This window comes from Athene noctua, chromosome Z, assembly GCF_965140245.1.
Source record: "Athene noctua chromosome Z, bAthNoc1.hap1.1, whole genome shotgun sequence".
NCBI lineage: Eukaryota > Metazoa > Chordata > Aves > Strigiformes > Strigidae > Athene > Athene noctua.
This window is the reverse complement of record NC_134077.1, coordinates 69,005,000-69,017,107: the sequence shown is the minus strand read 5'-3', so window position 1 is coordinate 69,017,107 and position 12,108 is coordinate 69,005,000. Positions and strand designations below refer to the sequence as shown.

Genomic DNA, 12,108 nt, shown 5'->3' with positions numbered 1-12,108 from the left:
ATTCTTATTGTAACTGCTAATGCATTTAAACTGATAAATAAAGCCGTCTAAACCACTGACAAGTGCTGTGCACTCTTTGGGACTTGAGGTTTTACCTGTTCTTACAAAATCAAGAGAATGGGTTATTTGATAAGAACTCAGGTGAACAGGTGGAACATTAAGATTGAAACCCAGCATTTGTTATTTTCTCCTGGTTATTTACTTTTATTTGTTGTCAGGTAATTATACAATTAATAATATAAAATTAAATATTGGTGTGTGACTACAATGGACCATAGATATTTCATAGAAGGGTGGAAGGGAGGACAGTAAAAAGAAGATCATAAATAGCCCCACTTCCATTTGACTGAGGCACTTTTGAATTAATTACACATAATCTAAGGAGCATTTTATCTTTAGCAAAGGCAAAAGGGAACTGAACACTGAAAGCAAAGCTAAAAAGCTGACTTCTGATTTCAGAGACACAATAATTGTTTTTTTATGTGTTTGCCTTTGAGAAAAATCAGTCAGCAGCTTTGAGTACCCAGGTGAATGTAGAAACTGCAATAAAACAATCACAATAATAATAGCACTTCTGAAAGAATGGGAATCTAGGTACATTTCATTTATATATATATAATCATTTTCACTTATGTAACTTTTCATTGCAGGGCCTCACATTATGCTACAAAAATGGCAAATTTACTATTATATCTATAGATGAATTAAGGTACAAGAAAGCCAAATAACTTGCTGCATTGACCTTCTCACTCTGCCAGTGACTTGCAATTGAACTCAAGTCCTCAAATGCCTCATCCCTTGAGCTAGTCTCTAAATCTCGTGTCTTCCTTTATATTTAGAAGCTGTATTATGTTGTGAAGGTGAAAAGTTCTTTATAAAATATAAAGATTATTGTTTTCTAGTGACATTAATCTTCAAATCGTTTAGTCATCTGAACAGCTGGTCTTCTGAGGAATACTGTGAGATAGATTAGATGAATGTTGTTATCTTTCATATTTGAAGGAATCTGACATAGTCAAAACAAACTTCTTTGTCTTATTTCAGACTTCTTGGACAACATGACGAAACCAGTTTAGTTTAAGGGGAATGGATTGGCATGCGGAGGTTCAGTAAGGTTTGGAGTTCCTCAGCACAACAATCATGGGAGGTTGTAACAACCCCTCTCATGGGGAAAATAACAAAGATTAAAGATTAAAGGGAGTCCAGATTGCACTGCATAGGATTTTGGAGACAAACAAGTATTTCAATCTGTAGGATGGAAGAGGAGGCTTCTACAACATGGGCACAGGTTACAGAAAGTCCATGACATAGAGGGTGCAAGGCTAACTTCAAGACACATGAGTAGTTCTTCCTCTGGTCTTTCTATGCAGCCTCTCTGAAAGCTCCCAGGACCCATGCATGCACATACTCCATTCTTCTTCTGAGTTATGAGAGCTATGCTGCACCTTTGAGATTCAAGTCTTCTGTGTGACCTTTTAGATGGTACAACAAAAGGAGAGACTGAAAAGGACTCTCTGAAATGAGTATTATGATTTAATAAGGCAAGTCTCTTCTGCTTGGATAAATCTGTGCATTTCCCTCATATTCATGAGATATTTGTACTGATTGTGACCATAGTTGTCCATGCAGGACACAATGCACCAGAATTTGTCATCCAGCTTGACATTTGCCACCCAGTGTCATACACAATCCCTAAACAGGCTTATACATGCTACATGAAGCAGGTGTTCAACTGAAATTGTTACTGTGATCCACATTTGATTTCTTGATCATTTTTGATACTGACATTCACTATTTATTTTTGAGTTGCATTTGAGATTAAATTATTCAGTCACTCTATTAATTGCTTTCTAACAATTTCAGCTGAGCCTTTACTTTATAATTAATTTATTCCTGATAAAATCTCATGGAGAGATTTTACCCAGAGAGAGTACGGCAGCAGAAGTCCAAATAAAATAACTTCCTGGATAAAATTGATGATTTGAAATTGCAGTCTGAATTAAATTGGAGCTATTAGAGATGGTGGGTTTATATTTTGCATGAATCATAATACTATTGAAAGTCTTAGAGGAGCTCTTGTGTTTGCCTTTAATGGTAGGCAGATTTATTTCCTGTGTGGTATGCTGAATTATAGCTGAAGAACTTCCAGTTACTCTTCACTGTAAATGTTCTGTATATTTCATACAGCAAGCATGTCAGATTCTGTGGTATGAAGCAGTTGCCTCCTGCTGCACACTGGCAGTAAAAACAAAAATATTGCCCATTCAGGAGGTGATTTTCTGATCACATGGAGCTGGCAGAGTTAATTTCCTGCTCAGTTCTTTCACAGTATTGCAAAAAACAACAATGTATTATCCAAATCACCAATGTATTATGCCAAAACATTTTACCAAATGTATTGTGCAGTGAGGAGCAGGAATAGTAGTGTGCTGGGTTGGGGTGGGGAGGGTTTGGTAGCAGGGGAGAGGTCTACAGCAGTGGCCCCCTGGGAGAAGCCTCTTGAAGTTCCCCTGGCTCCCAGTTGGACCCACCTTTGCACTAAGGCTGAGCCAGTCAGTGATGGTGACTGCGCCTCTGAGGTAACATATTTAAGAAGGGGAATCTGGGAGGAGGAGTTGGAGTTGTGAGGAGGAGTTATGAGAAAGACATGTAGGCAAACACTGGGGCCAGTGAAAGAAAGAAGGAGGAAGCTGGGGGGACATGCACCGGTGCAGAGACCCCTGCAGCCCGTGGTGAGAGGGCAGGGTCAGACCCCGCTGCCATCCACAGATGACCACCTGTAGCCCATGGAGAATCCCATGACAGAGCAGATGGCTGCAGCTGGAGAAGGCTGCGACTCTGTGGGAAAAAGACCCTGTTGTGGTTCAGTGCTGAGAGGACTGCGATACACAGGAGAGCAGCATGGAAAGGGCTGCAGCCCATGGGAAGCAGTCAGGTCAGAGACGGTTTGTGGAGGACTGTCTCCTGTCAGAAGGACCCTGCACTGGAGCATGGGAAGAATATGAGTAGTCCTCCCACTGAGGAGGAAGAAGTGGAGGGACTGATTGCAACTCCCATTCCCTGCCCCCTGCAGTGTCTGGGGAGAAGGAGATATAGAAATTAGGAGCAGAGCTGAGCCCTGGAAGAAGGGAGGTGTGGGGGAAGGTGTTTTTAAGATGTGATAATGCTTCTCATTGTCCAACTCTGTCAAGCGTTGTTGCTGTTAGTGTCTGATTTAAATATATGTTCTTTTTCCTTCCCCTAACAAGCCTGTCTTTTGCCCTTGACCATAATGGATGAGTCATCGCTCCCTGTCTTTGTCTTCATTCCTGAGCATTTTGCTTTAATTTTTCCTTCCCATTCCTGAGGAGGAAGGGGTGAGTGAGCAGCTGCATGGTGCTTAGTTGCCCTCTGAGCTCAAGTCATGACAAACAGAAAGGTTGCACCTGCATCCTTGTGAAAAACACCTAAATTGCCATAACTTTATTAAACAAGCTTAAGCCAAATTGACCTTTAAATTCCTCTAACATACTAGTAACGAACTAGGTTTACAGGGTTAGTAGCAAGAATAGAGAGGAGCAAGGATGACATTTGTGACTTTTTTATCCATCTGTGCTCTGGAAATGCATTCCGCATTTGTGCATCCCTGTTAATTGATATAAAAAAAAAAAAAAAAAAATTTAAAAAAATTGCTTTTAAAGAAGTCAGTAGTTCATAGGTCTGTACCCTGGCAGTTTTTTCTGCTGTTCACAGTTGATCTGACATCCTCAGTCATGGCAAGGTTTTAATTTGAACGTAGAAAACCCAGTCGATCTACAAGTGTGGAATGGGACTTCTTTTCATTTTATACCAAACTTTAAAGTACAATTTCTCTGGGAACTAAACCTGAAGTCATGGGTAATAGCAGAGATTCAGAATTGTTGGATGAACTATTAAAAAAAATATCGGCACCTACTGTAAAAGCTTAAATGCTTCAAAGCCTCATCATTTTAACATTCCCCACATCTAGTTACATTTCCTTTCTCATTTTCTGCTAACAGGGTTCATGTTGGATTAAATCTAAACCTAAGCATGATAAAGCTTTTCATCTTCTGAACAGAGCATTTTAAAGAAATTCCATCAGATTCTATAAAATTCTGTTAACTGGTATTTCCTTAGTTGTCACTCATGCTTTTTTTTGGACATGGTCTTCTTCAACCTTGAATCACAGGATGTAAAAATTAATTTTTTATTTATTATAAGCAAGTAAAAAAATTGGAGGCAAATAAAAATGACATGAAGACATTTTAATATGTCACCCCTACAAAATAATGTCTGCAAAATGTCTGTGCTGTTAGTGCTTGGCATTCCTAATCTAATAAAGTTTAGTTTATTGTATATGTGTCAGTGTTGATTTTGAAGTCTCTTTGCTTAGATATTATTTTCAATTTATGAATGTGTTACATTTCCTAAGAAATTATATTTTTCATGTTTTATCCTAATTTTCCTAATATCCTATTCCCAAAAATAAAAGAGCAAAATATTTGTATATCAGTCTTCTATATTTGCACATATAATTTTGTCTGGAGACATTCCTGCAAGAGTTAAATTTTTTTTTTTTTTTTTTTGTAATACCTGTTTTTGTTCAATTAGGTTGAGTTTGAAGATGGTTCTCAAATAGTGATGAAGAAAGAAGAGATCTATATGCTAGATGAAGAGCTTCCTAAGAGAGTAAAAGCACGTTTAGTGAGTATTTCCTGATGAAAGTATATATATGCTCAAAATGCCAGCTCAAATGTCCATTTGCTAGTGAGAATGGTTAGTTGTTCTTCCAGTGCAGGCAAATGCTGTTATCAAACATAATTATTTTCTCCTAAAAGGGACATTTTGGTTGATCGCCTGTCAGATCATGAAATATCAAGTCAGTAAATATTTAAATTGTCAGACATTCTGTTCTTTCAGTATGCTTAAACTTTCCAAGTTCTCAGAGCTTTATGATTTTAAAAGAATTGAATTTAATAAAAATGCAATTATCTTGTTCTAAGAAACAAAGTGCTTGATCAGGAGTCATTAATGTCACTGGTAGGACTCATCAGCATTTCACTGGTCTTTGCTTTAGAACCGAATCTTTGCTATATTTTTGAAGTTTCCTACAGTTTCAAACAACATCCACTAGCTAGTCATTTTGTATGTATGCCATGTGTAAGTGTTGAGGTTCACAAAGAGCATGACACTTAAAAGTTGAAAAGGGAAAGTTCTGCCATACAGTTGCTGGAGGAGACAAGATGACTGCTATTACCTGTCTTTGTCATTAATGCTAAATATTGTGCAGTTCAGTCCTTTACCAAAACTATTCAGAAGAGTATCATGTTCTTCTCATGTCCATGTTCTACTTTAGACCTGTTTGTTCAAAATTGCATTGCAAGTTAAAACATTAGCTTTCTTAACATGTAAAACCAAAGCATAAACAAAAATCTTGTCATAATTGAGAACAAACAATAATTCACTATTGTGGATAAAAATTCCCTTTTACTTAAAGAATGTTTTCAGTAAAGCTTTGAAAGGGAGAGCAGTGTACAGTATATTTTTCATTGCTGTAGGGAGGTGGGCTCCTACACAGTACCTGTTCACACATTCATTATGTGACATTAATTAGCTGATTCTTGGAAGCTGGGTGCAAGGAGTTGTTTAGAGGTCGTTCTTCAGGCATATGTCAGCTTATATGAGTTTGGTGGACTAATGCAGCACTTACATGTCAAGGTAGCTGAAAAAGGTTTCAGTCCCAACTTTTCTACGCTTCTTGCCATATGGAGCTGCCATCTTTGCTATTATCATTTCCTTTCATCTAGTTCTTTTCAGCAAACCCCAACATAGATGCTGTCTATTTCAGAAGCTAGGATTGTGTCAAAGGAAAGGATTGGCATCATGTGTGAAAGGAGTGGTCAGCCTGCTAAGGAATTTCACCAACAGGATGCCCTGTTTTACTGAATGAGTAGAGTAAGATTAGGAGAGTTTTTTCTAATAGGAGGTGCAGTGGTCAAATAATCTTGGCTAAGACACCTTTTTATCAGTGTATGTGGGATAAGTGTCCCTGACTGTCAAGGGTTAAGATAGACAGCTTGGAAAATGTTAAATGAACCATCTGGTTATATTCAGTGGGCTTTTTCATTATACTCGGAAAGCATTCCATTACCATGTTTTGTTTTAGAGACTGTAAAAAGTCTTTATAATTAACTGCATGTTCTGTAGAATGTAAGCTGTTGTATTTCACTAAGGATAGTAATACAAGTATAGTTGGATTTATGGTACACATTTTAAAATGTAATTTTTATAGATCAGCTTCAGAGGGGAGTTAAGTATAGGTTAAAAACATTGAATTGGTTCAGTAAACCACAGCCTGTGGTCAGACCTTTGCATGATTTTTTACTATTGCCTCAAATTCTATAAATAGATTGTGTAGTTCTCAAGGTGTGCCAAACATCTCCTTCCCCTCCTCATGCTGAAAATAGTGCAAGTTAAAGGCAGTTTATGATAGTGTTTCTGTCTCTTGAAATAAATGACACAAATTCCTCATAAATCACACTTTTCCTAATCCTGGGGATTTTACCATGACTCCAGTAGTGGGAGCTGATCCAAAAAGTTCTGCCACTGCTTTTTCCAAAATGGCTTGCTGGCAGCTATCCTGCTGGTTTGTTTCAGTTGATTCCCAACTGTTTTAAGTTTGCAGACAAATGACTGAATTTGTGACTGATTCTTTGTGAATTAGGCAGTATGCAGGTTTCTTTTTAGAGGTCCATGCCATAGTACCTTGCATTTAATACTTTTGTTGACTAGCACAAGGTGGTGGATAATACTTGATACTGCTAGGATCAAACCTGCCCAACAATTACATCACTTCCATGTTACTGTTTTTTACCTTGAATTAGAGTGATTATGTGATCTCTGGATAAAATCAAAACTAGCAGCTGGTGTTAGTTACGTGTTTCTAAGGAACACTACAGATCTAGAGAATTAGATGATGAGTAGTACAAGCAAAATCTGGAAAAGTAAATAATTAATATTTATATGTTTTTCTGTAAACAGTTGTAACTGCAAACTCAGTGAAGTAGCTAGCTTCATATGATCTAGTGAAAAATGCCTGTGTTTCCACGTAATTTGTCTAAAATATGTCATAATATGATGGTCTGTATGAAATTGAATGTGGAATTAATGTCTGGTTTTAGTCTACAGCTTCTGACATGAGATTTGAAGACACATTTTATGGAGAAGATATCTTAGGAGGGAAGAGGCAGAGAGTGTTGAATTCCCGCTTTAAGAATGAATATGTGGATGATCCAGGATGCCGTGCCTTCTTGGAAAGATTATTCCAGAAGAAATGCCAGAAGGAGCTATAAAGAAAGCAAGAGAGAGGGATGTTGATTAAAAAGTATGCAGAATTATTTGCAATTGGTTTTGGTTTAATTGAACACTCAGTTTTACAATGAACAAATCCATACACCAGCCTCATAAACTGAAGTACTTGAGTTCTGATTTCTTCAGTTAATCTATTAAAGATTATGAAATTGAGGGGCAAACCAAGTGAGAGTGAGAGGGATTACACAGTCATATGATGAAGAAAACTTTCAGTCTTGCTTGCATTGAAGTAAGTGGTAAAATTCCTCCTGGATTATGAGAAAAGATCCATATTCAGAATATGAAACATTTTAGTAAAGAGAGATAATTTCCCTGGCTTGTTTTCTTCTGCAGACAGGAAGGGATATTAAATTCAGTAACAAGAGTTTTTATAAAGCATTTTTAAAACAAATAAAAATATGTCCAGTATTAAAATAAACAAAAGCTGTACTTTGTCCAGTGCTTTTACATTTTTATGTCACTACTGCTTTTAGTAGGGTTTGATGTGGACTTAACTGTTGACTTAGATATTTTTGGCTTTTACAAAAGATAATCTTCAGTGCAGCAAGGGTGTTTTGTATATTTAAGGAGGCAGATTTTGGCAATTATTTTTGAACATGTTTTTCATAAGGTCTGTTAAAAATAGATATTTGTCAAATATAGTTTTCTTTCATTATTTATACAGAAAATTAAAGAGTTTAAATATATATGCTTAACAGCCTAGTTTTGAATGAATATATTATGGTCTTCCTTTTAAAATAATATTCTATCAATGTAATAAAGTTTTAAAATAAATACTGTAGCTTTACTTGCAGCATTTTGTCTGTTGATATGATTTGCAATCCTATTGTTTTATACCTATAGGAATCAAGAAAATTCACTATATACAGTATGCATGTAGTTTCCTGAACACAACAGGGTAGACACACAGACGCTCACATGGCTTGATGTTAAAATGAAAACTTGATAAATACTGTACTTTCATTTATTGTCTTTCTGCTTCCCTTCAGTCTTTGGTATCTTGACCTTTCTGGATATTTCACAGAAAGCAGAAAGCCTGAATTGGTCTGAACACTTGGATATGTGAAACTAGAAGAGAGCTTTATCAAAATGACATCTTTTTCTTGTAAATTGGACCATCAGCAGGATTTCTGACTGTCTGCCACAGGAAAAAGAGCCCTCTCAAAATCCAATTCAAATCTGAGCATTGCTGTTTCTAGGGTTCTCCTTGCAAAAAAACCTCAATACATGGACCCAAACAATTTTTCATGATAAACCCTGTCCTTTATTTGCTGAGGCACACAGATCTTTGTTTCATTATTGCCCTTGCATGATTATTCTTAGTTTTCCTAGTGGACAGTGAAATCTTTTCATTTACTATGTGACACCTCAATTGACAAATTTTTTTTTCTGTGTTACATTGACTATCTTTTCTTGTACCATGAAATCACTCAGAATCCCTTTAGTCTAAGAAATTACTTAACTGTGACATTTGGAATGGATTTCTAATCGACACTTTCTCTAGAACTAGTGGATTGTGATGGGTACTGTATTGCGTATTTCGGAATATCAGAGCTCTTTCTATTATTGTAAAGGAAAAATAAAAAATAACAATACATTACAGGCCACTCCTGTTTAACATCTTTGTTGATGATCTAGACGAGGAGATCGAGTGCACCCTCAGTCAGTTTGCAGATGACCCCAAGTTGGGTGGGAGTGTTGATCTGCTCGAGGGCAGGGAGGCTCTGCAGAGAGACCTGGACAGGCTGGAGCCATGGGCTGAGGCCAACTGGGGGAGTGTCAATAAGGGCAAATGCCGGGGGCTGCCCTTGGGCCACAACAACCCCCAGCAGCGCTACAGGCTTGGGGAGGAGTGGCTGGAGAGCTGCCAGTCAGAGAGGGACCTGGGGGGGTTGATTGACAGCCGGCTGAACAGGAGGCAGCAGTGTGCCCAGGGGGCCAAGAAGGCCAATGGCATCCTGGCTTGTGTCAGCAATAGCGTGGCCAGCAGGGACAGGGAAGGGATCTTACCCCTGTCCTTGGCACTGGTGAGGCCGCACCTCGATTCCTGTGTTCAGTTTTGGGCCCCTCACTCCAAAAAGGACATTGAATGACTCGAGCGTGTCCAGAGAAGGGCAACGCAGCTGGTGCAGGGTCTGGAGCACAGGTCGTACGAGGAGCGGCTGAGGGAACTGGGGGTGTTTAGTCTGGAGAAGAGGAGGCTGAGGGGAGACCTCATCGCCCTCTACAGCTCCCTGAAAGGAGGGTGCAGAGAGCTGGGGATGAGCCTCTTCAGCCTAGTAGAAAGTGACAGGACAAGAGGGAATGGCCTCAAGTTGCACCAGGGAAGGTTTAGACTGGATATTAGAAAGCATTTCTTTCCAGAAGGGGTTGTTGGGCATTGGAATGGGCTGCCCAGGGCGGTGGATTCCTCATCCTTGGAGGTATTTGAGAGTTGGGCTGACATAGCGCTGAGGGATATGGTGTGGTTGGGAGCTGTCAGTGTTAGGTTAATGGTTGGACTAGATGATCTTCAAGGTCTTTTCCAACCTTGATGATTCTGTGATTTGCTAAATACAAGATTGCTGCTGTCTTCTAGAGTTAAATACAACTGATAACCTAATTATGCATTCAGTTCTGGGGCCCCCAGTATAAGAAAGACATGGACCTGCTTGAGCAGGTCCGGAGGAGGCCACAAAGATGTTCAGAGAGCTGGAGTCTCTTCCTTATGAGGAGGACATTGGGAGAGTTGGGGTTCTTCAAACTGGAAAAGAGCAGGCTGTGTCTTTTCTGATTAAAAAAGCATGTCAGCATTCATGACTGTTTTACATACAGTGTCTGTGTGAGGAGGAGTGAAGTAGGTAGGAAGAGTGAAGTGTTACCTTTAAATATGGGCTAACTGAATCAGTGGTGGTTTTCCTAGGATTAAAAAATAAATAAATTGAACATCCATAGCAAGGACAGGAAGAACTATGCTATTATACATACAAGAGCAAAGTATTTGGTTTGTATATTCAAAAATCCTGAAGGCTATGGGTGTGTTTGTGAACGTACACACACAGTAGTGGTTTGACCAGGATGCATTAAAAAAATTTCAGCATATTCACACTTATCTGAAAAATATCAAGGAAGAGTCTGAAGTACTTGAGTTTTTGCTGGCTTGTGAAGTAGAATTCTTTAGCACTATGACTGTGATTTACACAGCTATAGCTAAGGTCTGATAAAATAAAATTACTAGAATTAGATAAAAATTAGATTACTTCTCTTGAATCCTATTTGCTCTTGTACTACTGTAGCAAAGCCATTTTGTTGATGCTTAATAGCTCTACAATATGTGTTGTGTTACAATGGTTAAAAATTTTCAGTTTGAAAGAGTAATAGATACATTCCTACAAAATATTTTTGCTTTGAATCTTGTTTATACATTCTAACTGTGATGTAAGTTCTTTGTAATAGAGAATTTAATGTTATCCTGATACAAACAAAATATAGTAGGATAAAAGCTGCCCCTGTTATGTAGTGCCACCCTTTCTGATTTTGTGAGATGTTCTCCAGTGTAGAAGACATAATAGGAAAAATTACTGATAAGATATTACTGCTTATTATACTGATAAGCTATTATTGCTTGAATAATCATCTGGCTAAATAACAAATAGTTGTATTTGCTACGTGTTCTGCTTGATTTAGCCATCTCTATTTAGTGGCACAATCACAACTGTTAACTTTGATAAAGGCAAAATGATAATTTAACTTGCTGTTATGAAACACTTTTCCTTCAGTCTCTAAATTTTGTAATGGTGTTTCTGTTTCTTGTTAACCAACTAAACTGTTTCATCCCAGTGTCCACTAGCATATCAACTGCAGAGAAAGCTTATGTATGGTGAGCAAGAGGAATTTTTCCTGTACATATGCTCAAAAGGCATATCCATCTTTTTTAAAAATTGCAGAACCATCTGATAAATTTATCACAGACCTTTGGACTTCAAAGGCCACCTCTGAGGCTTCTAGTCTTGAATTCCAAATGGCTTAGATAGCATTTTTCTCTGACATATCTAGCAAAAAGAAAATGTATGATGCTATGGTAGGGCATAAAGGTTTTACTGGAGTTCATCTGAGCTGTTGTGTATACTGTCTACTTGGCTATAGCTTCACTGTTACTATCAGACTGAGATGTTGCTGAGGTGTTATTCTCAATAATGTATGTTCACTATAACTAGATTTGTAGGCAGATCTGGTATCTGCCGAAATTTTTATCTGTAAGAGCCCATTTAGAATTACTAAAAACTGGCAATTTAGATATAGTTGAAATTTTTATGTGTCAGTTTGTACCTGAAAAAAGTCAGGGAACTCCAAATTGTTTGCTCATTTGGAAGGATTTGGCAGAGGAAGATTAAGGAAAAATCTTCATTCTTTCTGTCCTGAAGTTTCCCAGCCATTCTGCGATTCCTTTATGGAGTAGAACAGGGACTTGCTGGTGGATGGGGAAAAGGAGATTCCTATTAAGTACTACAAATAGGTTTGTTAGTGATTCTATAGATATTCTGTCATTTGGCTGAGCTGTCATAAACTGACTGGTGTGTGGCTGGAGCTCTGGGATGTCTTGGAAGAACCTATACCACTTGCAGTGCTTTTCCCGCTCAGTGCCCTTCAGTGGTGATGGAGGGGAAATGGGCATACATTGCCACCACAGTCAGCTCAGCACTCAGCTTGCCAGGCTTGCAAACTTGAAGGACCTTTTCTTGTTTGCTCTAGTTACTT

At 38.2% G+C, this 12,108-nt stretch overlaps 1 protein-coding gene across 7 annotated transcripts in view; it reads left to right on the top strand.

Annotated features, from left to right (window-relative positions):
- Positions 1-8,407, top strand: part of KDM4C (lysine demethylase 4C) — a 280,337-nt gene extending 271,930 nt beyond the window's left edge. For 4 of the 7 annotated variants that reach the window (XM_074932069.1, XM_074932071.1, XM_074932068.1 and 1 more), the window contains 2 exons: positions 4,612-4,704; positions 7,182-8,407. In XM_074932069.1, the coding sequence (XP_074788170.1) occupies positions 4,612-4,704; positions 7,182-7,352 (264 nt within the window). In that variant the 3' untranslated portion in view covers positions 7,353-8,407. The other 3 variants (XR_012635528.1, XM_074932073.1, XM_074932072.1) reach the window with 3 other exon arrangements.
- The last annotated feature ends 3,701 nt before the right edge of the window (positions 8,408-12,108 follow it).